Below are 27,831 nucleotides of genomic sequence, written 5' to 3'. Positions count from 1 at the left end.
AGGCTTACCTTAAATAAATCCAGTATTGTCAGCATTTTCTAGCATATTCATTTCTCTAGAAAAATGTAAAACTGCACATACCTCAGAGCAGGAGACCCTGCACACTATTCCCCCAGTTGAAGTTACCCATCTCTTCAGTTATGTGTGAGAACAGCAATGGATCTTAGTTACAACCTGCTAAGATCATCAAAGACCACAGGCAGACTCTTCTTCAACTTTCTGCCTGAGGCTAAAATAGTACAACTCCGGTACCATTTGAAAATAACAAACTTTTGATTGAAGATAAACTTCCCTTGTCGAGAGCTGCAAGAGAATGACTGGGAGGTGGCAGTTAGGGGAGGAGCTATATAGACAGCTCTGCTGTGGGTGATCCTCTTGCAGCTTCCTGTTGGGAAGGAGAATATCCCACAAGTAATGGATGAATCCGTGGACTGGATACACCTTACAAGAGAAAGGGCACTTACCTGCATCTAGCCATCTGGCAGGAGGACAGCTTACAAGGTATGAGAGGACACATGCTCCTCAGAGACCTGTAGAAAGAGAAAGAACAGAGTAAACCTACTCTGGCTTTCAATACTTGGGCAGCAAATATTTTAGGAAAACACAGCAAGTCCACCTCACAAGTTCCTAATCACTTTAAAGCCACCACTACCCTACTGAAGAGATTAACATGGAGTACGGCTAGACCCAATCCTTGATAAGAACAGAGTAAACCTACTCTGGCTTACTATAATATTTAAATCTTGCTTGTAGAGAAAGAAATCCAATTTTCTTCAGACACCAAAACTTCACCACCTCCATGCACCAAGGCAAAGAGAATGACGGGGGTTTGTGGTAAGGGAAGTGATACTTAAAGTGTCACTAAACCAAAAATCTTTCTTTCATGATTCAGATAGAACATACAAATTTAAACCACATTACAATGTACTTCATTTATTTATTTTGCTTAATTTTTTAGATATCCTTAGTTGAAGAAAAAGCAATGCACATGGGTGAGCCAATCACATGAGGTTTCTATGTGCAGCAACCAATCAGCAGCTACTGAGCATATCTAGATATGCTTTCCAGCAAAGAATATCAAAAGAATAAAACAAATTAGATAATAGAAGTAAATTAGAAATATGTTTAAAAATGCATTCTCTTTCTAAATCATGAAATAAAAAATGTGGGTGTCACGTCCCTTTAACAGCTTTGCTGTGGTGCTCTTTGCCTCCTCCTGCTGGCCAGGAGTGATATTCCCAACAGTAATTGAGGACGTCGTGGACTGACCATATATAAGGAAAGAAACAGTATATAATATGTGTGGGTACAGTAAATGATTAAGAGGAAAATTACAGCTAAACACCAACACCGCAGAAATATAAAAATAGCCCTGGTCCTAAGTGGTAAGAAAATTGAAAAATGGTCTGGTCACTAAGGGGTTAAAGCTTTGTTATTTCCGGTACTCTCTTTTAACCCCTCCGTCCAAGTTCCAAGTCGTAAACAAAAAAAGTAAAATGAAGCACATGATCACTGCAATCATGTGCTTCCAAAACGGCGCTGATTGGCTCCTGGGGAACTGCCTGCGTTGCAAGGCACGTCCCCCAGTCTGATCAACAGCAGATAAGGTTTAGTATGGTGCAGGACGCCACAAAAGTAAGGACATTCCATACCGCCCTAAAGGCGTTTAAGCCCATTGCTTTTAGGACAGCATGGAACGTCCTAACGGCGTCAAGTGATTAACAAAATTGTTGTTTAAATATACAACAACAAAAAAAACAACTAACATTAGTAATTACCTTCTTGTTTGGATGGCATTGCTTTAACAGATGATGGGGGATATGAGCATTCATCTTCTGAACTGTGCTGCAGGGTGCATGTCCCCTTAAAAACAAAACAAAAAAAAAAACATTATATATACAGTATAAATATATAAATATATATATATATATACTGTGTATATATATATATATATATATATATATATATATATATATACACACACATACACACACACATACAGTATATATATATAAAAAAATAATATATAATATGGAGGTGATGGTACAGAGTTTAAGATCACTGGCACAGTGCATTTCCCCTGTCTAGAGCGTCAGACCATACTTCCTTGCTACACACATATATATATATTTCTCTTGTTAAGTGTATCCAGTCCACGGATCATCCATTACTTATGGGATATTAACTCCTCCCCAACAGGAAGTGCAAGAGGATTCACCCAGCAGAGCTGCTATATAGCTCCTCCCCTAACTGCCATTACCAGTCATTCTCTTGCACCCAACGAATAGATAGGATGTGTGAGAGGACTGTGGTGATTATACTTAGTTTCATACCTTCAATCAAAAGTTTGTTATTTTATAATAGCACCGGAGTGTGTTATTCCTTCTCTGGTAGAATTTGAAGAAGAATCTACCTGAGTTTTTCTATGATTTTAGCCGGAGTAGTTAAGATCATATTGCTGTTTCTCGGCCATCTGAGGAGAGATAAACTTCAGATCAGGGGACAGAGGGCAGATTAATCTGCAAAGAGGTATGTAGCAGCTTATTATTTTCTGACAATGGAATTGATGAGAAAATTCTGCCATACCGATATAATGTAAACTCAGCCTTAAATGCAGTAGCAGCAACTGGTATCAGGCTGTCATGTATGTATATTTTACACTTCAGTATTCTGGGGAATGGCACTTCACTGGAATTATACTGTATGCATAAAACTTTAGCCTAATTTGCAGGGACTAGCAACAGGCTTTTTAATAACACTCAATTTATTAATGTTAAACGTTTTTTGCTGGCATGTAAAATCGTTTAATTTTCTGAGGTACTGGGTGAAAAAATGTTTTGGGCACTATTTTTTTCCACTTGGCAGTCGTTTTATTTAATTTATGACAGTTTACTGATCTCTCTCACTGTTATGTGTGAGGGGGAGGGGCCTTTTTTGGCGCTTTTGCTACGCATCAAAAAATTCAGTCAGAAGTTTATTGTCTTCCCTGCATGATCCGGTTCATCTCTACAGAACTCAGGGGTCTTCAAAACTTGTTTTGAGGGAGGTAATCACTCACAGCAGAGCTGTGAGATTGTAGTTGACTGTGATAAAAAAACGTTTATTTCTGTATTTTTTTTCTGCTATCAGGGTTAGTTATCCTTTGCTAATGGGAGCAATCCTTTGCTAAAATTGTGTTTTTTACAAAGATTTGATGCTATAACTTTTCAGTTTATTAATTTTCAACTGTCATAACTTTTTCTGTGCTTCTTATAGGCACAGTACGTTTTCATATTATAGTAAATTACTTGAAAAGTATTTCCAAGTTGCTAGTTTATTTGCTAGTGTGTTAAACATGTCTGATTCAGAGGAAGATATCTGTGCTATATGTGCTAAAGCCAAAGTGGAGCCCAATAGAAATTTATGTACTAACTGTATTGATGCTACTTTAAATAAAAGTCAATCTGTACAAATTGAACATATTTCACCAAACAACGAGGGGAGAGTTATGCCGACTAACTCGCCTCACGTGTCAGTACCTGCATCTCCCGCTCGGGAGGTGCGTGATATTGTAGCGCCGAGTACATCTGGGCGGCCATTACAAATCACATTACAGGATATGGCTACTGTTATGACTGAAGTTTTGGCTAAATTACCAGAACTAAGAGGTAAGCGTGATCACTCTGGGGTGAGAACAGAGTGCGCTGATAATATTAGGGCCATGTCAGACACTGCGTCACAATTTGCAGAACATGAGGACGGAGAGCTTCATTCTGCGGGTGACGGTTCTGATCCAAACAAACTGGATTCAGATATTTCAAATTTTAAATTTAAGCTGGAAAACCTCCGTGTATTACTAGGGGAGGTGTTAGCGGCTCTGAATGATTGTAACACAGTTGCAATACCAGAGAAAATGTGTAGGTTGGATAAATATTTTGCGGTACCGGCGAGTACTGATGTTTTTCCTATACCTAAGAGACTTACTGAAATTGTTACTAAGGAGTGGGATAGACCCGGTGTGCCGTTCTCACCCCCTCCGATATTTAGAAAGATGTTTCCAATAGACGCCACCACACGGGACTTATGGCAAACGGTCCCTAAGGTGGAGGGAGCAGTTTCTACTTTAGCTAAGCGTACCACTATCCCGGTGGAGGATAGCTGTGCCTTTTCAGATCCAATGGATAAAAAGTTAGAGGGTTACCTTAAGAAAATGTTTGTTCAACAAGGTTTTATATTGCAACCTCTTGCATGCATTGCGCCTGTCACGGCTGCAGCAGCATTTTGGTTTGAGTCTCTGGAAGAGACACTTGAATCAGCTCCATTAGATGAGATTACACACAAGCTTAAAGCTCTTAAGTTAGCTAACTCATTTATTTCAGATGCCGTAGTACATTTAACTAAACTTACGGCTAAGAATTCCGGATTCGCCATTCAGGCACGCAGAGCACTGTGGCTAAAATCCTGGTCAGCTGACGTTACTTCTAAATCTAAATTGCTTAATATACCTTTCAAAGGGCAGACCTTATTCGGGCCCGGGTTGAAAGAAATTATCGCTGACATTACAGGAGGTAAAGGCCATGCCCTGCCTCAAGACAGAGCCAAACCTAAGGCTAGACAGTCTAATTTTCGTTCCTTTCGTAATTTCAAAGCAGGAGCAGCATCAACTTCCTCTGCACCAAAACAGGAAGGAGCTGTTTCTCGCTACAGACAAGGCTGGAGACCTAACCAGTCCTGGAACATGGGCAAGCAGGCCAGGAAACCTGCTGCTGCCCCTAAGACAGCATGAATCGAGGGCCCCCGATCCGGGAACGGATCTAGTGGGGGGCAGACTTTCTCTCTTCGCCCAGGCTTGGGCAAGAGATGTCCAGGATCCCTGGGCGTTAGAGATCATATCTCAGGGATACCTTCTAGACTTCAAATTCTCTCCCCCAAGAGGGAGATTTCATCTGTCAATGTTGTCAACAAACCAAATAAAGAAAGAGGCGTTTCTACGCTGCGTACAAGATCTTTTATTAATGGAAGTGATCCATCTGGTTCCGCGGTCGGAACAAGGACAAGGGTTTTACTCAAATCTGTTTGTGGTTCCCAAAAAAGAGGGAACTTTCAGGCCAATCTTGGATTTAAAGATCCTAAACAAATTCCTAAGAGTTCCATCGTTCAAAATGGAAACTATTCGGACAATTTTACCCATGATCCAAAAGGGTCAGTACATGACCACAGTGGATTTAAAGGATGCTTACCTTCACATACCGATTCACAAAGATCATTACCGGTATCTAAGGTTTGCCTTTCTAGACAGGCATTACCAGTTTGTAGCTCTTCCATTCGGATTGGCTACGGCTCCGAGAATCTTCACAAAGGTTCTGGGTGCTCTTCTGGTGGTACTAAGACCGCGAGGAATTGCGGTAGCTCCGTACCTAGACGACATTCTGATACAAGCTTCAAGCTTTCAAACTGCCAAGTCTCATACAGAGTTAGTACTGGCATTTCTAAGGTCGCATGGATGGAAGGTGAACGAAAAGAAGAGTTCTCTCTTTCCACTCACAAGAGTTCCCTTCTTGGGGACTCTTATAGATTCTGTAGAAATGAAGATTTACCTGACAGAAGACAGGTTAACAAAGCTTCAAAATGCATGCCGTGTCCTTCATTCCATTCAACACCCGTCAGTAGCTCAATGCATGGAGGTGATCGGCTTAATGGTAGCAGCAATGGACATAGTACCCTTTGCACGCCTACATCTCAGACCGCTGCAATTGTGCATGCTAAGTCAGTGGAATGGGGATTACTCAGACTTGTCCCCTACTCTGAATCTGGATCAAGAGACCAGAAATTCTCTTCTATGGTGGCTTTCTCGGCCACATCTGCCATTCAGCAGGCCGGACTGGACAATTGTAACAACAGACGCCAGCCTACTAGGTTGGGGCGCTGTCTGGAATTCTCTGAAGGCTCAGGGACAATGGAATCAGGAGGAGAGTCTCCTACCAATAAACATTCTGGAATTGAGAGCAGTTCTCAATGCCCTTCTGGCTTGGCCCCAGTTAACAACTCGGGGGTTCATCAGGTTTCAGTCGGACAACATCACGACTGTAGCTTACATCAACCATCAGGGAGGGACAAGAAGCTCCCTAGCAATGATGGAAGTATCAAAGATAATTCGCTGGGCAGAGTCTCACTCTTGCCACCTGTCAGCAATCCACATCCCGGGAGTGGAGAACTGGGAGGCGGATTTCTTAAGTCGTCAGACTTTTCATCCGGGGGAGTGGGAACTTCATCCGGAGGTCTTTGCCCAAATACTTCGACGTTGGGGCAAACCAGAGATAGATCTCATGGCGTCTCGACAGAACGCCAAGCTTCCTCGTTACGGGTCCAGATCCAGGGATCCGGGAGCGGTTCTGATAGATGCTTTGACAGCACCTTGGACCTTCGGGATGGCTTATGTGTTTCCACCCTTCCCGATGCTTCCTCGATTGATTGCCAGAATCAAACAGGAGAGAGCATCAGTGATTCTAATAGCGCCTGCATGGCCACGCAGGACTTGGTATGCAGATCTAGTGGACATGTCATCCTGTCCACCTTGGTCGCTACCTCTGAAACAGGACCTTCTGATCCAGGGTCCCTTCAAACATCAAAATCTAATTTCTCTGAAGCTGACTGCTTGGAAATTGAACGCTTGATTTTATCAAAACGTGGTTTTTCTGAGTCAGTTATTGATACCTTAATACAGGCTAGGAAGCCTGTTACCAGAAAGATTTACCATAAGATATGGCGCAAATACTTTTATTGGTGCGAATCCAAGAGTTACTCATGGAGTAAGGTTAGGATTCCGAGGATATTGTCTTTTCTACAAGAAGGTTTAGAAAAGGGTTTATCCGCTAGTTCCTTAAAGGGACAGATTTCAGCTCTGTCCATTCTTTTACACAAACGTCTGTCAGAAGTTCCGGGCGTTCAAGCTTTTTGTCAGGCTTTAGCTAGGATCAAGCCTGTGTTTAAAACTGTTGCTCCACCATGGAGTTTGAACTTAGTTCTTAATGTTTTACAGGGGGTTCCGTTTGAACCCCTTCATTCCATTGATATCAAGTTGTTATCTTGGAAAGTTCTGTTTTTAATGGCGATTTCCTCGGCTCGAAGAGTCTCTGAGTTATCTGCCTTACATTGTGATTCTCCTTATCTGATTTTTCATTCAGACAAGGTAGTTCTGCGTACTAAACCTGGGTTCCTACCTAAGGTGGTCACTAACAGGAATATCAATCAAGAGATTGTGGTTCCATCTTTGTGTCCTAATCCTTCTTCGAAAAAGGAACGTCTGCTACACAATCTAGATGTAGTCCGTGCCCTGAAATTTTATCAACAGGCAACTAAGGATTTTCGACAAACGTCTTCCCTGTTTGTCGTTTATTCTGGTCAGAGGAGAGGTCAAAAAGCTTCGGCTACCTCTCTCTCCTTTTGGCTTCGTAGCATAATACGGTTAGCCTATGAGACTGCTGGACAGCAGCCTCCTGAAAGAATTACAGCACATTCTACTAGAGCTGTGGCTTCCACTTGGGCCTTTAAGAATGAGGCTTCTGTTGAACAGATTTGCAAGGCTGCAACTTGGTCTTCTCTTCATACTTTTTCCAAATTTTACAAATTTGACACTTTTGCTTCTTCGGAGGCTGTTTTTGGGAGAAAGGTTCTTCAGGCAGTGGTTCCTTCCGTATAAAGAGCCTGCCTGTCCCTCCCGTCATCCGTGTACTTTAGCTTTGGTATTGGTATCCCATAAGTAATGGATGATCCGTGGACTGGATACACTTAACAAGAGAAAACATAATTTATGCTTACCTGATAAATTTATTTCTCTTGTAGTGTATCCAGTCCACGGCCCGCCCTGTCACTTTAAGGCAGGTAATTTTTCCATTAAACTACAGTCACCACTGCACCCTATGGTTTTCCTTTCTCTGCATGTTTTCGGTCGAATGACTGGTAATGGCAGTTAGGGGAGGAGCTATATAGCAGCTCTGCTGGGTGAATCCTCTTGCACTTCCTGTTGGGGAGGAGTTAATATCCCATAAGTAATGGATGATCCGTGGACTGGATACACTACAAGAGAAATAAATTTATCAGGTAAGCATAAATTATGTTATATATATATACATACACACACATACACATACCCACACATATATATGTGTGTGTATTTTATATATATATATATATATATATATATATATATATATATATATACACACACACACATATACACATATACAGTGTATATATATATATAAAATATTTTTTTTCCTTCTTTTTTGAAGCATTTTATCTTGACTGATAATGAGCCCTGCTCCTGTACAGGAATCCAATACAGGCATATAACAGTAGGTGTGGGGGCTGCTCCTTTTAGAAATACTGTTCCTTGCTGATATCAAATACATTGTAGATGCAGTTAACCCAGCAGCTAGCTAGCAGAGGGGACTGCAGTTTTAGCTTTTTTGGCAGCCATGGGGTTAAATGCATCTGCTATGTATTTGAGCCGTTTCTCAGAGAGCAGGAGATTGTCTGGGAGGTTCAATAATGATTACATACCCTAGGTTTCAGACTGCAGATGTCCCTAGGGGGAAATATAAGTAAGTGGCTTTCCCTCCTCTTCACTCTCCTGCATAGGCTCTGCTTTTAGACTTCTATAGAATGATTGGCTGCTACTGAGATTACAAAACAGAACATGTAGAAAGTGAAAGTAAAACAGTCATTTTACAAATGTGTGCTAACAGCAACCACTAGATGGAGCTGGTTTGCAAGAAATCACATACAAATCAATGCAGTAAAGCCACATCTGAGGATTATTTTTTTTAGCAAAAAATCACTGCGATTTAAAATTGCGATTAATCGTGGAGCCTTAATACACAAAGTATATCCCTCTACCTGTGTATAAGGTCTTTGCATACTCCCAGCTGCCTTCTCCAGTATGTACCAAGGGCTCATACAACCAGCTACCTTCCCCAGTGTATTCCAGGGCTCATATACACAGTATGCCCTTTAACTATGCAGAGGATCTGACCATACTTCAATCTGTCATCCCAGGTGTGTACTAGGGGCTCATAAAAACAGTATATCGCCCTATCTGTGCGGAGGGTCAGATCATACTCACAGATGCTTCCCCAGTGTGTGCCAGAGTCTCATACACACAATGTCTCTCCTCCCTGTGTATAAAGTCTTACCATACTCTCAGTTGCCTTACACAGTATATACCAGGGGTGCATACACACTTTAAATGAAGGAGGAGAGCATACACAAAATATTCTGCCATTCATTGAAGCTTGTAACCCACCACTGTGTACTGCATGGTGGGAACTATAGTCCAGAACTGCAGTGCCATAAGAGAGTAAAATAGAAAACTAAACGTATAGCATGCTATGCAACTGCAAAGTCAATTTGTTCCAGTTTCCTGAAGTATATTGATCTGAAACCTTCTAAAAAATATATTCCAGTATTAAATACCATGTGATTCTGTTAAACGAGAGCGTACCAAACCCAGCTGTACATTTTAACATCTAACCTCTTCCATGAGCTGTTTTCTGCGTTTCTGTAAAATGGCAGTCTTGGTTTTAGGTCTTTTAACAGATGACAATTCTACACTTTTTCCACTGGATGTGTTCTTCATTCTATATTAAAACAAAAGGAACAAGTACACTAATCAAATGAAAAAGATAAAACAAAGAAAAAAATAAAAACTGCATTCACTTATTGTTGTACATGATTGCATGCATTTCATTCTCTCCCCATTGTATACCTATAGCACTGGCTTACAAACCTGTCCTCAGGCCTCCCTAACAGGCCACATTAGTAGGACATCTGAACTGGAGCACAGGTGAAATAATCAGCTGATTAGTAACCATGGTTATTTTACCTGCTCTCACCCAAGGCAATCCTGAAAACCTGACCTGTTAGGGGGGCCTGAGGACAGGTTTGAAAACCAGTGACCTATATATATATATCCATACTTACAGTCACTCACTTCACTACATCTAACCCTGTATATGACTTGTGCAATTAAAGACAATCTGTACAGCAGAGTTGTTTTTACTTCATTACACAAATTACGTTATCAAAAACTGGATTACATGGAGAGAATCATGCAGAAACGCAAAGGGATTTTTTGTACCATTGTATTGTAATGTAGGGTCTCTCCTTTATCTCACTATGCAGGATTCTGGATATAAACAGCTCTCTAGCTAAAACGTACCTTTCTAAAATAGTTTGAGGGACCTCATAGTACTGATGCGCCTTCTTAGATAAGAGAGCTTTAGAGAACTGGGGCCCTAGTCTATACATACAGCCCACACATATAGAAAGATGTGCAACATTTCTAAAATGCTTGTATATAAAATGTATAGTTGGGTAATGTAATAGCTATATATTTATATTCAATATGGATTTGTAATATGTATTATGTTATATATTATGTCAGGATATTAATATTTACTTGTCTTTCTCTCTAAATAATGCCAGAAAATATAAATGTAAAAATACATAGAATTCAGTCTGCATAGGATCCTACTATTATTATCATTTATTTGTAGAGCGCCAACAGATTCCACAGCGCTATAAACATAGGCGATATACAAGGTAACATTTATAGGGATAAAATGGGTAGAGGGCCCTGCTGAGAGTCACACTGTTGTAGTAAGCTCTTATGAAGGTGACCTCCTGCAAACAGTTGGGCTCTTAGGCTTACATGCTAAGGGGGTTCATGGCGGATAGCAGTGGAAAAGTGGAACTGTTATTAGGAAAGGTTAGTGTAGGTTGTATGCATCCCTGAACAGAAGAGTCTTAAGGAAGCGCTTAACAATTTCAAAACTAGGGGAAAGACTTGTGGAGCGAGACAGAGAGTTCCATAAGATGGGAGTAGTCCTGTAAAACAGGAATGTGAGGAGGTAACAAGATAGGAGGTGGTCATGAGCAGAGCGAAGGGGACGGGAGGGAGAGTATCAGGAGACAAGGTCAGATGTAGGGGGGAGCAGTGCAGTTGAGGGCTTTGTATATCAGAGTGAGAATTTTGTGTTTAATCCTAGAGGCAAGAGGAAGCCAGTGAAGGGATTGGCAGAGAGGTGCAGCAGATGAAGAGAGACGTGTAAGGAAGGATGAGCCTGGCAGAGGCATTCATTATAGATTGTAAAGGAGCTAGGCGACAGCTAGGGAGACCAGAGAGGATGTAGTTGCAGTAGTCGAGGCGGGAAAGGATGAGAGAGTGGATTAAAATCTTAGTTTTGTCTTGTGTAAGGAAATGTCTAATTTTAGAGATATTTTTAAGGTGTAAGCGGCAGGATTTAGCCAAGGACTGAATGTGAGGAGTGAAAGAAAGATCTGAGTCAAATGTGACCTTAAGACATCGGGCATGCGGGTAGGGGTAATGATGGAATTATCAACAGTTATAGAAAATTGTGGAGGGGGGATGGAGATTTTGGAATAAGGGGGAAAAATAAGGAGTTCAGTTTTGGAGAGATTTAGCTTAAGGTAATGAGAGGACATCCAAGATGAGATATGAAAAAGGCAGTTAGTGACACGGGTTAATAAGGAAGGAGGTAGGTCTGGTGAAGAAAGGTAGTTTTGGGTGTCATCAGCATACAAATGATATTGAAACCCATGGGACTTTATTAAGGAACCTAATGATGATGTATAGATTGAAAAGAGAAGGGGACCAAGGACAGAGCCTTGAGGTACCCCAACAGAAAGTGGTAACGGGGCAGAGGATGCTCCGGAGAAGGCTACACTAAAGGTACGGTTAGATAAATAGGAAGAGAACCACGAGAGAGTGGATTAAAATCTTAGTTTTGTCTTGTGTAAGGAAATGTCTAATTTTAGAGATATTTTTAAGGTGTAAGCGGCAGGATTTAGCCAAGGACTGAATGTGAGGAGTGAAAGAAAGATCTGAGTCAAATGTGACCTTAAGACATCGGGCATGCCGAGTAAGGGTAACGATGGAGTTGTAGACAGAGAGATGCGGGTTGGAGAATTCCGATAAAAAAATCAAATACACCACTTAGATCTAAAATCCTATTCCCTTATCCACCTCTTGGTGGTGCCAAAATTCTGTATTGACTGAAAACATAAATGTTTAAACTAGACAGATTAGAATCGAGTTCTCAATGAAAATATCAAGCAATAAATATATCAGACCTGGGAATCAATTGATTTCTGATATGTTTAAAAAGTCTCAGGTCTTTAAGATCTCTAAGTACAGTATGTCCAACACAAGGAAAGATCTAAAATGAGTTGCAAAAAACAGAGGTACTATTTTGTTAAAAAAAGAACATGCTAAAGCACATTTTAAATAGTGGCTTCATATGTAACACACAATATGGTTATTGGTAAAATGCTTATTAAAGGGCCATAACAGTAAAAAAATGACATGCTGTAATTTATTATAAGACTATCAAGCTTACACAGTAGAAATGCCACTCGGGACCTGAGGAACACTGCTGGTCCCGAGCGGAACCCGCGGGTGATCCAATCAGCAGCACTAGTCACACGACGAGTAGTGCATAAAATAGACATGAAATTTTGTTCATGATTTAGAGTGCACGATTAAAAAATATATTACAATTGACTTTGGTATCCTTTGGTAGACTTAGGAATGTGCACATATCTAGAGAACTATATCGCAATCGTTTAAAATTATCTGCTCTATCTAAATTGTGAAAGTTTTAACAACTTTCCAATTTAATTCTATTATCACATATGCTTTGTTCACTTGGTATCTTTTCCTGAAGAGTAACGTTAGGTAGGTTGATAGGAGCTTAGGAGTGTGCACGTCTAACAATCTATGGCAGCAGTTTTTGTAACTATGTATAACATTGTTATAAACATTGTTGCAAACACTGCTGCCAAATGGTTTAAGAAACATGCATGCTCCTGAGTTCACCTAGGATTACTCTTTAACAAAGAATACTAAGAGAAGTAAGCAAATTGATAATAGAAATAAACTGAAAACATTCATCAAGAGTTAAACAATTGGCAAAACAAAACACTGTCATGGTTGGGCAGAATAAATATAATAAAAATGTCCACTAATGATTTACCTCTTTCAAAAAAACCTGATTCCAATATTGGATACTTTAAAATAAACTACAGGGCATTTAAACACTTATATTTGGTAAAATAGACGTCCCCGGATAACAAAAAACATTATATATAGACCTAAAACCAGAGGAGGCTTGGGTGTGCAGAACTTAAGATACGATCAACTAGCAGTAGCATTGGTCCACATAATAGACTGATAGAAAAACATTTCCCATAAAGAATAGGCACACATAGAACACATTTTGGCAGACAAGGGACAGCTTGGAGGCAGCTGCTGGTTACCCCATCTGCAAAGGAGTTTGGGGCCTCTAACAGCCACAACCACAAAAAAAACTTAGGAATAAATATCTACTCAAATTCCCAACTATATCAACAATACCCTCATCGATGACTCCATTAAAAGGTAACCCAGGCCTTCAGACAGATCTTCTCACAGCAAACTTAAAGTGATGGTAAACCCAAGCTTATAAAAATGCTAGAATTTACCATCACTGAAAATAAACAAACAGTTTCTCGCATCGTTTTGTAAAAAATTATGTTAACTCACCCTATCTGTAAGGGAAGAAGATCGCTAACACAGCGCCTCCAGCCACCCACAGCACAGCGCTTTCTTCAATGAGGTGACGGTTCCACCTCTAGATCAATAGCCGTGCGTATCAACTGACATTCTAGCATGGTTATTTGTCTAGAAGTGAAAGCGTCACCTCATTGGAGAAAGCGCTGTGCCGTGGCCGGCCGGAGGTGCTGTGTTATCGATCTACTTTTCTTAGAGATAGGGTGAGTTTAACATTGTTTTTTACGAAACAATGAGAGTAACTAATGTTTATTTTTAGCGATGGTAAATCCTAGCATTTGTTATACGAGAAGCCCTCCCTTGTTACTAAAAACATAAATAGACCTGATATATGTGCTGAGACTTTTAATCAATGGAATAAATAAATATACACTACTATATCGCTACACATATAGATATTAAACAGCTTTGCAAACCTCTTACACCTTTTAAAACGTTGTGTAACTCTAGCGCTAACATCAGAGGTACATTATCACTCACATACAAAACTCTTATAACCTATCACTCCAGAAACCTCCCATCCTATACATCAAGATGGGAATAACTTCAAAACCAAATACCTATAAAGGACTTGTTCAACAATATGAGCAGATCATCCTCCTCAATAAATAGTATGGAGATGAACATGAAACTATTATGTTGGTGGTATCTCACGCCCACAAGATCAGCTACAATATACAAATACACACCCATCAACTACTGGAGAGTTTGTGGGGGGCAAGGGCATTTTTTTTTACATATTTGGTGGCTTTGCTCCAAAATCACCATATACTGGCAGGAAATTAAGAAAGATATAGAGAGGATACTAGGGTAAAAAAAATTCCCAAAGAATTTGATGCAAACTCCCAACTGCTATTTATTATGATAAACTGTGCTAAACAGCTGATCCCAAGAAAGTGGAAATCATCAGAGGACCCTTCTTTACTAGAAAGGAAAACACTGGTCACAATCATGCTACTCTTAGAAAAACACCATTTTGTACTAACCAAACGTTTATTTTTTTTTCTCACCATGAAGATTACTGTAATTCCCTCTATTAGTAAGTTCCAAGGAACATAGCAACTGACTAATGGGTCATGCACAGAGACAATGGGGCAGATTTATCAAGGCCCGAATGGCGCCGTATACACCTGTTTCCGCACGAGCCTTCAGGCTCGCTGGAAACTGGAGTTAAGAAGCAGCGGTCTTAAGAACGCAGCTCCTTAACTCATCCGCTACCTCTGAGGCAACGGACAGCAATCTGCCGGATCGCATAGGATCGGGTTGATTGACATCCCCTGCTAGTGGCGGAATGGCTGCGAATCTGCAGAGGGCGGTACTGCACAGGCATTTCACTAGAAATGCAGACAGCGTATGCTGTCTGCATTTATCGATGTGTGGCAGACATGATCCTCTACAGCAGATCATGTCTGCTTCAGTTTCATAAATCAGCCCCAATAAACCTAATTTGAAATTGTACAATTACTAATTCTCTAATGCATCTGCTAACCTTTTAATATGTATACTCTCTCTCTTATATATCTATATCAAATGTGGTGCTTTGTAAACAAAGTTTTGTTCAATGTTATCGTTATTTTATAATCTGTATACTCCTCTTATATTTCAATAAAATAAAAAAAATAAAAAAGTAAATTGTAAAGCTGCCTAAAAGGTCATGCTCTATCCAATTCATTTTACTTTCATTTGGACTTTACTGCCTTTAAGTTAACTTGTGATGTCACACAAACATGGATGTGCTGTGTTCTACATTTAAATCTGGAAATTGTTTTCATACGTAATTTAAGAATGAGTAGAGTATTTCCTATGCCACTGCTTTACAGTATGCACATAGTTGTAAATAGAGAGGGCTAACTCTTATAATATCCAACAATCACAGCTAAAATCTAGGAGTCTAAATAATACCCAACGATTTGACAATAGGGTCCTATTATAAAATACTTTGCAATAACACTGCTGGTTACTGTTCTCTTACGTGATAAATTAAATGCTGTAGTCTGTTGTTTTTTTAAATTTGAATTGATATTAAAGGCACACTAAACCCAAACATTTTCTTCATGATTCAGGTAGATAATACAATTTTAAGCAATATTCCAATTTACTTCTATGATCTAATTTGCCCCACTGATGCTTTGAGCAGCTGCAGTATATAAAATGTTGGTGCACTGATAATATCTAGCTATGCTTCACATGCACGTGCAGAGAAAAATGTTAACACAAAAACAGTGATAACTTTTACTAGAATCATTTTGCCAATATATGCATATTGTAAATAAGCTTCAATTCAAAGATGTAATTAATGTATGTGTATTTAAATTTTGACTGGAATGTCCCTTTAACTAAGAACATAGCAACATGCGAGTCAGAATTGTTAGGTTCAGTTGCATGTGCCACTGTTTGCCCCAGCTCCTGCCACTGGCCATGTATATAAATGAACATTCACAAAACTAGACAATGAGATTTTATTTATTGGTTAACAAAATTTCAAAAGGACCAGGCGAAACCTCCAGGCAATATGATAAAACATCTGTTAGCTTTATTGGAATCCATGGTGAACAAATTTAAAACAAAAGTGCAATCATAAGATCAATAGCTGAATTGTCTTACGCGTTTCGGCTGCTTGTGAGCCTTACTCATAGACATACTCTGTGGGTATAGACACAGTGCTTAAATAGCCTAGCGTCCATAACAATCACAGAGCTCCAGCTGTACATTGTTAAAGTGAAAGGCATGCAACCATGCCTCAAATAGTGTTTTTACACAGACAGATATATGGTACAGTAATGACATTTCCTGGTTACCGTTCAGTATATACAGTTTAACTAGCATATTGGGGAGGCTAAAATCTTTATAAGGAAGCCTATTGGATTTTCCAATTAAGAACTAGAAACCCAGAAGGGTTAAATATTATAGGTGATGTTATCAACTTTTGGCAACGTAAATAGGTACTAAAGTTTTCCCCATGCTACCAAAGAAATGACCAGACAGAACAAAAATATGCCTACTCAGAGTAAATACATATTAAATCTCACTATTTATATATAAATAAACCTTCATCCAAATATTTCTATTTGGACACTATTGGTCCAACAGCTTTAACTATGTACTTAACTTTTAATCATGCATGCCTTTTATGGCATATTTCATATTATATTTTACTTAACTTGTTTTTTTCTGTCTAAAAGAAAGATAGTTGACCAAATAGTACAGATTGTATTAGCCCTTGATAAGATTATGTAATTTCACTTTGAATAATGGATACACATATAAGGTCACACTTATTTAGCGCGTGTTTTGGTATGTCTGAATTATTTGTAAATTTGTTCCCTCGCAGCCTCCCCAATATGCTAGTTAAACTGTATATACTGAACGGTAACCGGGAAATGTCATTACTGTACCATATATCTGTCTGTGTAAAAAACACAATTTATGCTTACCTGATAAATTTATTTCTCTTGTGGTGTATCCAGTCCACGGATCATCCATTACTTGTGGGATATTCTCATTCCCAACAGGAAGTTGCAAGAGGACACCCACAGCAGAGCTGTAATATAGCTCCTCCCCTAACTGTCATAGCCAGTCATTCGACTGAAAACAAGCCGAGAAAGGAGGAACCATAGGGTGCAGTGGTTACTGTAGTTTAAATTTAAAAATTACCTGCCTTAAAATGACAGGGCGGGCCGTGGACTGGATACACCACAAGAGAAATAAATTTATCAGGTAAGCATAAATTGTGTTTTCTCTTGTAAGGTGTATCCAGTCCACGGATCATCCATTACTTGTGGGATACCAATACCAAAGCTAAAGTACACAGATGAAGGGAGGGACAAGTCAGGAACTTAAATGGAAGGAACCACTGCCCGTAAAACCTTTCTCCCAAATATAGCCTCCGAAGAAGCAAAAGTATCAAATTTGTAAAATTTTGAAAAAATATGAAGCGAAGACCAAGTCGTCGCCTTGCAAATCTGATCAAAAGAAGCCTAATTTTTAAAGGCCCAAGTGGAAGCCACAGCTCTAGTGGAATGAGCTGTAATCCTTTCAGGAGGCTGCTGTCCAGCAGTCTCATAGGCTAAGCGGATTAAGCTTCTTAGTCAAAAAGAAAAAGAGGTTGCCGAAGCCTTTTGACCTCTCCTCTGTCCAGAGTAGACAACAAACAAAGCAGATGTTTGACAAAAATCTTTAGTAGCTTGTAAGTAAAACTTTAAAGCACGGAACACGTCCAGATTGTGTAACACAAGGATGGAACAACAATCTCTTGATTGATATTCTTGTTAGATACCACCTTAGGTAAGAACCCAGGTTTGGTACGCAGGACTACCTTATCCGTATGAAAAATCAGATAAGGAGAATCACATTGTAAGGCAGATAGCTCAGAGACTCTACGAGCCGAGGAAATAGCTACCAAAAAAAGAACTTTCCAAGATAAAAGCTTGATATCTATGGAATGAAGAGGTTCAAACGGAACTCCTTGAAGAACCTTAAGAACCAAGTGTAAGCTCCATGGTGGAGCAACAGGTTTAAACACAGGCTTGATTCTAACTAAAGCCTGACAAAATGCCTGAACGTCTGGAACATCTGCCAGACGCTTAACTAGCTGACAATCCTTTTTCCAAACCTTCTTGGAGAAAAGATAATATCCTAGCAATCCTGACCTTACTCCATGAGTAACCCTTGGATTCACACCAATAAAGATATCTACGCCATACCTTATGGTAAATTTTCCTGGTGACAGGCTTTCGTGCCTGTCTTAAGGTATCAATAACTGACTCGGAGAAGCCACGCTTTGATAAAATCAAGCGTTCAATCTCCAGGCAGTGAGCCTCAGAGAAATTAGATTTGGATGGTTGAAAGGACCCTGAAGTAGAAGGTCCTGTTTCAGAGGCAGAGACCATGGTGGAAAGGATGACATGTCTACTAGATCTGCATACCAGGTCCTGCGTGGCCACGCACGTGCTATCAGAATCACTGATGCTCTCTCCGGCTTGATCTTGGCAATCAGTCGAGGGAGCAGAGGAAACGGTGGAAACCCCTTGATGGTTGATGTAAGCTACAGTCGTGATGTTGTCCGACTGAAATCTGATGTACCTCAGAGTTGCTAACTGAGGCCAAGCCTGAAGAGCCTTGAATATCGCTCTTAGTTCCAGAATATTTAATGGAAGGAGAGACTCCTCCTGAGTCCACGATCCCTGAGCCTTCAGGGAGTTCCAGACTGCACCCCAACCTAGAAGGCTGGCATCTGTCGTAACAATTGTCCAATCTGGCCTGCGAAAGGTCATACCTTTGGACAGATGGACCCGAGATAGCCACCGGAGAAGAGAATCCCTGGTCTCTTGGTCCAGATTCAGTTGAGGGGACAAATCTGTGTAATCCCCGTTCCACTGACTGAGCATGCATAGTTGCAGTGGTCTGAGATGTAAGCGTGCAAACGGCACCTCGTTCACTTTCCACCCATGCGACCACAGAAATGCCAGTACTACGTCCGTATGAGACTTGGCAATTTGGAAGTTTGACGCCTGTATCAGGATGTCATCTAAATAAGGGGCTACTGCTATGCCCCGCGGCCTTAGGATCGCCATAAGCGACCCTAGAACCTTTATATAGATTCTTGGGGCTGTAGCTAATCCCAAGGGAAGAGCTACAACTGGTAATGCCTGTCTTGAAAGGCAAACCTGAGAAACCGATGATGATCTTTGTGTATCGGAATGTGAAGATAAGCATCCTTTAGATCCACTGTAGTCATATATTGACCCTCCTGGATCAGTGGTAGGATGGTACGAATAGTTTCCATCTTGAACGACGGAACTTTGAGGAATTTGTTTAAGATCTTTAGATCCAAAATTGGTCTGAAGGTTCCCTCTTTTTTGGGAACCACAAACAGATTTGAGTAAAAACCCTGTCCCTGTTCCTCCTTTAGAACTGGATGGATCACTCCGATAACTAGGAGGTCTTGTACACAGTGTAAGAATGCCTCTCTCTTTATCTGGTGTGCAGATAATTGTGGAAGGTGAAATCTCCCTTTTGGGGGGGAAGCTTTGAAGTCCAGAAGATATCCCTGGGATATAATTTCCAACGCCCAGGGATCCTGAACATCTCTTGCCCACGCCTGGGCAAAGAGTGAAAGTCTGCCCCCTACTAGATCCGTTCCTGGATAGGGGGCCGTTCCTTCATGCTGTCTTAGAGGCAGCAGCAGGCTTTTTTACCTGCTTACCTTTTTTCCAGGTCAGGTTTGGTCTCCAGACCGTCTTGGATTGAGCAAAAGTTCCCTCTTGTTTATTATTAGAGGAAGTTGATGCCGCACCTGCCTTGAAGTTTTGAAAGGCACGAAAATTAGACTGTTTGGCCCTAGATTTGGACCTGTCCTGAGGAAGGGCATGACCTTTTCCTCCAGTGATATCAGCAATAATCTCCTTCAACCAGGCCCGAATAGGGTCTGCCCCTTGAAGGGAATGTTAAGTAACTTAGATTTTGAAGTCACGTCAGCTGACCATGATCTAAGCCATAGCGCTCTGCGCGCCTGTATAGCAAAATCAGAATTCTTAGCCATTAGTTTAGTCAAATGAACAACGGCATCAGAATAAAAGAATTGGCTAGCTTAAGTGCTCTAAGTTTGCCTAGTATGTCATCCAATGGAGTCGCTACCTGTAAAGCCTCTTCCAGAGACTCAAACCAGTATGCCGCAGCAGCAGTGACAGGGGCAATGCATGCAAGGGGCTGTAGGATAAAACCTTGTTGAATAAATATTTTCTTAAGGTAACCTCTAATTTTTTATCCATTGGATCTAAAAAAAAAAAAAAGCACAACTGTCCTCGACAGGAATAGTAGTACGCTTTACTAGAGTAGAAACTGCTCCCTCCACCTTAGGGACTGTCTGCCATAAGTCCCGTGTGGTGGCGTCTATTGGAAACATTTTTCTAAAAATAGGAGGGGAAGAGAACGGCACACCTGGTCTATCCCATTCCTTATTAATAATTTCTGTAAACCTTTTAGGTATTTGGAAAAACATCAGTACACACCGGCACTGCAAAGTATTTATCCAGTCTACACAATTTCTCTGGCACTGCAATGGTATCAGTCATTCAGAGCAGCTAAAACCTCCCTAAGCAACACGCGGAGGTGTTCAAGCTTAAATTTAAATGTAGAAATATTAGAATCAGGTATCTTTCCTGAGTCATTAACATCACCCACTGAATGAAGCTCTCTTTCCTCAGCTTCTGCATATTGTGAGGCAGTATCAGACATGGTTCTTAAAGCGTCAGTATGCTCTGCATTTTGTCTCACCCCAGAGCTATCTCACTTACCTCTAAGTTCAGGTAGTCTGGCTAATACCGCTGACAGTGTATTATCCATGACTGCCGCCATGTCTTGTAAAGTAAACGCTATGGGCGCCCTAGATGTATTTGGCGCCATTTGAGCGTGAGTCCCTTAAGCGGGAGTGAAAGGATCTGACACGTGGGGAGAGTTAGTCGGCATAACTTCCCCCTCGTCAGATTCCTCTGGTGATAAATTTTTTAAAGACAGAAAATGATCTTTATTGCATAAAATGAAATCAGTACATTTGGTACACATTCTAAGAGGGGGTTCCACCATGGCTTTTAAACATAATAAACAAGGAGTTTCTTCTATGTCAGACATGTTTATACAGAATAGCAATGAGACTAGCAAGCTTGGAAAACACTTTAAATCAAGTTAACAAGCAAATATAAAAACCGGTACTGTGCCTTTAAGAGAAACAAATTTTCTTCAAATTTGAAAAACAGTGAAAAAATGCAGTAAATCAAACGAAGTTTTTGCAGTGTGTATAATAGGCTAACAGAGCATTGCACCCACTTGCAAATGGATGATTAACCCCTTAGTTCAAAAAACGGATCAAAAAAACGAAATAGACTTTTTTAACAGTCACAACCAACTGCCACAGCAAGCTGTGGCCATACCTTCCCCAATAAACGACTTTGGAAAGCCTTTGGGCCCTTTAGAGATGTCCTATAGCATTCAGAGGGCCTTTGAGGGAAGCTGGATGTCACAGTTTGTAATTTTAACTGCACCAACTGTAACTTTTATACTACAACAGTGGAAATTGTTTCCAGTCAAAATTTAAGCCAGACATGTGGAAAAAACTAGGCCCCAATAAAGTTTTATAACCAAAGTATATATAAAAAAGATTAAACATGCCAGCAAACGTTTTATATTGCAATATCATAAGGGTATTACCCCTGGGAGTAAGCATGATACCAGTCGTTACTAAATCACTGTATTCAGGCTTAACTTACATTAATCCGGTATCAGCAGCATTTTCTAGTGTTTTCCACCTCTAGAAAAAATTATAACTGCACATACCTCATAGCAGAATAAACTGCACGCCATTCTCTCGCTGAAGTTTTACCTCATCTGTGTAATCCCCTCAGACATATGTGAGAACAGCAATGGATCTTAGTTACAACCTACTAAGATCATAGAAACCTCAGGCAGATTCTTCTTCTATTTACTGCCTGAGATAAAATAGCACAACTCCGGTACTATTTAAAAATAACAAACTTTTGATTGAAGAAAATAAACTAGCTATAATTAACCACTCTCTCCTACAATGTCCTTGCTTGTTGAGAGTTGCAAGAGAATGACTGGGTATGACACTTAGGGGAGGAGCTATATTACAGCTCTGCTGTGGGTGTCCTCTTGCAACTTCCTGTTGGGAATGAGAATATCCCACAAGTAATGGATGATCCGTGGACTGGATACACCTTACAAGAGAAACACTATTTGAGGCATGGTTGCATGCCTTTCACTTTAACAATGTACAGCTGGAGCTCTGTGATTGTTATGGACGCTAGACTATTTAAGCACTGTGTCTATACCCACAGAGTATGTCTATGAGTAAGGCTCACAAGCAGCCGAAATGCGTAAGACAATTCAGCTATTGATCTTATGATTGCACTTTTGTTTTAAATTTGTTCACCATGGATTCCAATAAAGCTAACAGATGTTTTATCATATTGCCTGGAGGTTTCGCCTGGTCCTTTTGAAATTTTGTTACTGTAATATCTTACTGGGCTTGAGAACTCGGCATACAGGTGTCAAAGTGGTGAATTGGGGCTACGGAAACGTAGGAGGGATTCCGATTGGTGGAGAAGGAACCGCGTCACAAACCGGAAAAGCAGAGGAGAAGCGTGTAGCAGTCAGCGTTGCCGAGTGGATAGGAGCAGCACATACGCTAAAGACAGCCGTAAAGCAGGCTACGATTGCCGGGAGTAAGAGGTTCAAGGTCCGGTAAGAAACCAATGAGGAGTCGGACGAAACGCCAAGAAGCGCGAGTGGTGAGTTGTTAATCTCTCAACTGCTTACCGATACTTGCCTCAATTTGATATACCGTAGACCTTGTATTCATAACCTGCAGTGCACACAGCCTCTGAACCAGATACATAAGAGTTCTGTTTTGGACACTAAGATTTATATCTTCCTTGACAGGACTTTTTATATATCCCTCCCCATACACCACACACCTAGAGCCACACTAAGGAGAGTTTTTTCGCTTTATTTATTTATTGGTTGTACATATCTTTATGTGCTTTAGGAAGGCAATAAAAACAGTTGTAATTGGATATTCCCATGATGCTGAACGTGCCTGGAGGAAATCCCGCTCTGAATCAGATTTTCTCCACTATAAGTTCACTCTTTATTCTTACTCCTCTGCCCTTCACTTAGCCAAGCAAACCTACTTCTCTTATATCTACCCACAGCTCAAACCCTAAACGTCTCTTCTCCATTTTCAACTCTCTCCTTTGTCCACCTGCACCACCCCCTTCATCTGCCTTTAGTGCTCAAGACCTGGCAGACTACTTTTTCAACAAAACAATTACCATCTGAAGTAATATCCCAACACAAGACTGCAACCTTCCATCTCCACCCCCGGCAACCCCCTCCACCACTCTCAGCACCTTCCACCCTACCACTGAGAATGAAGTGAGTTCCCCATTATCTTCCTCACACCTCACTACCTGCCCACTTGACCCTATCCCTTCACATCTAATACCTTCTCTGTCTTCTATCCTCATTCCAGCTCTTACTCACATATTCAACCTATCCCTTACTACCGGTTCATTCCCATCTTCCTTCAAACATGCAAAGGTCACCCCCATCCTCAAAAAACCCTCCCTCGACCCCAATTCTCCTGCAAACTACCGCCCCATATCACTGCTTCCACTAGCTTCAAAAGTCCTGGAAAAACTACTCTTCAATCGCTTAACCCACTTCTTGTCCTCCAACTCACTGCTCGACCCCTTGCAATCTGGCTTCCGTTCCCAACACTCAACTGAGACTGCCCTCACCAAGGTTCTTATTTCTGCTAAAAAAACGGCCACTACTCAATACTTATCTTACTTGATCTGTCTGCTGCCTTTGACACCGTTGACCATCCCCTTCTCCTACGGACTCTCAGCTCCCTTGGGCTCTCTGACACTGCCCTTTCCTGGATCCACTCTGATCTCTCTAATAGGTCCTTTTCTGTCTCCTTTGCTGGCGGCGACTCCTCTCCATTGCCTCCTTCTGTTGGAGTACCTCAAGGCTCTGTTCTGGGTCCTCTTCTCTATTTTTACTTCCTCACTGGGTAATCTTATCAGTAGCTATGGCTTCAACTACCACCTCTATGCTGATGATACTCAGATCTACCTATCCACCCCTTCACTCTCTCCTTCTGTCCATTCTCACATCAGTGTCTGCTTATCTGTCATTTCTTCTTGGATGGCCTCTCACCACCTAAAAATCAATATGTCCAAGACTGAGCTCCTTCTAATCCCCCCCTCTAATTCTACCCTGGTTCCTAACTTTTCAATCACTGTTGGCGACACCACTATCTCCCCATCACCCCAAGTCCGCTGCCTAGGAGTTACACTTGACTCCAATCTGTCCTTCATACCCCACATCCAACTGCTCTCTTCCTCCTGTCCCAACCACCTACGCAATATCTCCAAAATTTGTCCGTTTCTGAGTGCTGAAACTATTAAACAGCTAATCCACTCCCTGGTAATCTCCCGACTTGACTACTGTAATAACCTACTAACTGGTCTCCCTCTCTCCCGCCTCTCCCCTCATCAATCCATCCTAAATGCCTCTGCTAGGCTAATCCACCTCTCCCAACGCTCTGTATCTGCTGCACCTCTCTGCAAGTCCCTTCACTGGCTACCCATCCACAGTAGAATTAAGTTCAAAATTCTCATCCTGACCTACAAAGCCCTTACCAACGGAGCCCCACCCTACCTGTCCTCACTCATCAACAAATATACTCCAGCCCGCCCCTTAAGAACCAACAATGACCTGCTCCTTGCATCTTCTACCATCACCTCCTCCCATGCTAGGCTACAGGTCTTCTCTCGTGCGGCACCAACCATCTGGAATGCACTTCCTAGAGCTGTCAGACTCTCCCATAACCTTTCCTCCTTTAAACGCTCCCTAAAGACCTTTTCTAATTCTCCAAATCAGTAACAAATGAATTCCACTTGCCTAATTTCTGCCCCCATCTAACTCTACACTAACATCATTCTCGCCTTTGCAGTCCCCACCCCCTGTTTCTCACCCTCCTACCCACCTAGATTGTAAGTTCCCACGGGAACAGGGCCCTCAATTCCCCCTGAATTTGTTTGTTAATCTTTGTCTGGTGTCTTTTATATTGTATTGTACTGTACTTTTATTTTTGTACCCATGGACAGCGCTGCGGAATCTGTTGGCGCTTTATAAATAAATAATAATAATAAAAATAATAATATTCCATATTCAGATATTTACTAGTACAGTACTGTACTATGTGTTTTTTACAAGATGATATGCAATAGTAGATTACACAACAAATTGTGTACGTTTCCTATTTTGGTTTAAACAATTCACACTTTGAATGCAGTTCATTGTAACCTTTCAAGTTTTTATATAGTCTCAAAAGCACAAAACCTCTATCTATTTAGCAGCAAAAAAAAAAAAAAAAAAAAAAAAAGGATTTAACATATGCATGAAACCCATTAACATCCCAATATATTAAAATCTTGAAAAAAGCCAAAATGAAAACATTTAAAAAGAGACTAAATCTAAATTAAATATTCATGATTCAGATAGAGCTGACAATTTTAAGCAATTTTCCATTTTACTTGTATTATCAAATTTGCTTTCTTCTCTTTGTATAATTGTTGAAGAGTAAACTTAGTTAAGCGCGTAGGAGTGTGCACATGTCTTTAACAGTCTATGACAGCAGTTTGTAACAATGTATAACATTACTATAAACACTGTTACAAAAAGTGCTGTCATATTGCTAAAAGACACATGCACACTCCTGAGCTCACCTAGGATTACTCTTTGACAAAGGATCCTAAGAGTGCTAAGCATAATTAATAATATAAGTAAATTGGAAAGTTTAACCCCTTAGTGACCAGACCAATTTTCAATTTTCTTACCGTTAAGGACCTGGGCTATTTTTACATTTCTGCAGTGTTTGTGTTTATCTGTAATTTTCTTCTTACTCATTTACTGTACCCACACAAATTATATACCGTTTTTCTCGCCATTAAAGGGACTTTCTAAAGATACCAAAATTTTTATAATCAAAGTTTTTTATTGAGGTAGTGTACAATACAACAATTGTTACACGACATCATGTTCATGAATTGCCTCTAACTAATACATGTTTTTGAGAATCACATATTTCACTGATACTCATCTGCTTAGAAACTTTGAAAACTATAAGTAAAATATTCAGCTAATAACACAGGCTATATGAACACTATTATCCATATGTAATATGATATACATGAAACAACATGATACCTCGTTTTTTTGGTAACTTTAAATTAATCCATACTCCCCTATAAAAAGAAGATCCTCTAATAGAGTGATACCTTACTGTAAATAATGAAAATTAATAACTAATGCAAATGTGAGGGGAGTTATACCACATAAATTATGAGAATATAATAATGAGACTGCGGGTAAATACCGCTATGAAGTTCACCAATTTGGGTACACACACTGTGGGATGCTGCCAGGATTTATAAAATGTTATCATTGGAGTTAAATGAATATCAATATAATGGGAACTCTGTGAGTGTATATCCACAAAGGGGGAAATTATAAAACTAAGAGAGCTATCCATAGTTGCCAACAGTCCCTGATTTCCAGGGACAGTCCCTGGATTTTGTTGTATGTCCCTGGAAATGTCCCTGAAAATCTCTTTTGCACAACATTTGTTGTTTGCATATAATTCATTCCTAATGTAATATTGTTATTATTATTGAATGGGTTCACATATCATTTGTCTTTCTAACTTTGATGCTGTGTTGTAAAAATAACCATATGCCCAGAATGTGTTCCAGAGACTGGGTAGGTGTAAGAGCTTGGTGCTGTAATCTGTATAATAAACTATGGATAAGTCTAAATTATACTATTACTTTCAAATGGGTGTGTTTTGATTGCAGAACTGAGTGGGCGGAGCAGTTGAACAGTAGGTCGTCAATACCCCAGTAACTCTGCTGCAAAGTGTCCCTGGAATTTTTTTTGAAATGTTGGCAACTATGAGCTATCTAGATGCTACTTATACAGGGGGAGTGCTATGGTTTTATTCTATCTTTCAATTGTGAGTGAGCTGTATGGTCGCAGGTCTCTATAGTGATATACAACTATATGAATAAATCCAGATAAAGGACTTACAAAAGGACTGCTAACATTAAAAAGAATGGAGACACAAATAATCAATTTTGTAGCCTTAAATATGTACAAGTGATATGTATAGCTGTATTTAATAGGAGACATGTAAGGATAACCAGGGACTATCCTGAGAGTGTGAAATTAATTCTAAAGAAATGAAAACTCTCCCCAGTATGGTTTGTATCTGGTTACATTATGAAGCCTGTGGATCCACAATTTAATGAAGCAGATAACTGTGTATTCATCAAGCTAGATCTTGCAATCAAGGAATCTAAAGCCAGTTTTAGACAAGCTACAGGCTCTCATAAGGAATTTATACATTAAATTGAAAGTTATTGCTGCAGTTAAAATAGTATGCAGGCTATGTTTTAAGATTAGCGTAACAAAACAAAATATAACCATATGAAGACATGAAAACATGCAAAACCCACCCCTAACAACACAAAATCAGATCCTGAAACTCTTTAACTAAGACAGACCTTAAAGATTAGTCAACTAATTGCTAAACAGACTGGTGCAAAGATACTTGAACTTGTAAAACATGCAAATTT

At 40.2% G+C, this 27,831-nt stretch overlaps 1 protein-coding gene across 1 annotated transcript in view; it reads right to left on the bottom strand.

Annotated features, from left to right (window-relative positions):
- The window catches only part of SETDB2 (SET domain bifurcated histone lysine methyltransferase 2), a 554,051-nt gene that overhangs the window by 128,448 nt on the left and 397,772 nt on the right, over positions 1-27,831 (bottom strand). The window contains exons 9-10 of the mRNA XM_053708364.1: positions 9,512-9,617; positions 1,779-1,863 (exon numbers count right to left, since the gene is read on the bottom strand). Coding sequence (XP_053564339.1) covers positions 1,779-1,863; positions 9,512-9,617 — 191 coding nt within the window. The remainder of the gene's footprint in view (positions 1-1,778; positions 1,864-9,511; positions 9,618-27,831) is intronic.

This window comes from Bombina bombina, chromosome 3 (genome assembly GCF_027579735.1).
Source record: "Bombina bombina isolate aBomBom1 chromosome 3, aBomBom1.pri, whole genome shotgun sequence".
NCBI classification, from domain to species: domain Eukaryota; kingdom Metazoa; phylum Chordata; class Amphibia; order Anura; family Bombinatoridae; genus Bombina; species Bombina bombina.
This window is presented reverse-complemented; position numbering and strand designations above follow the sequence as displayed.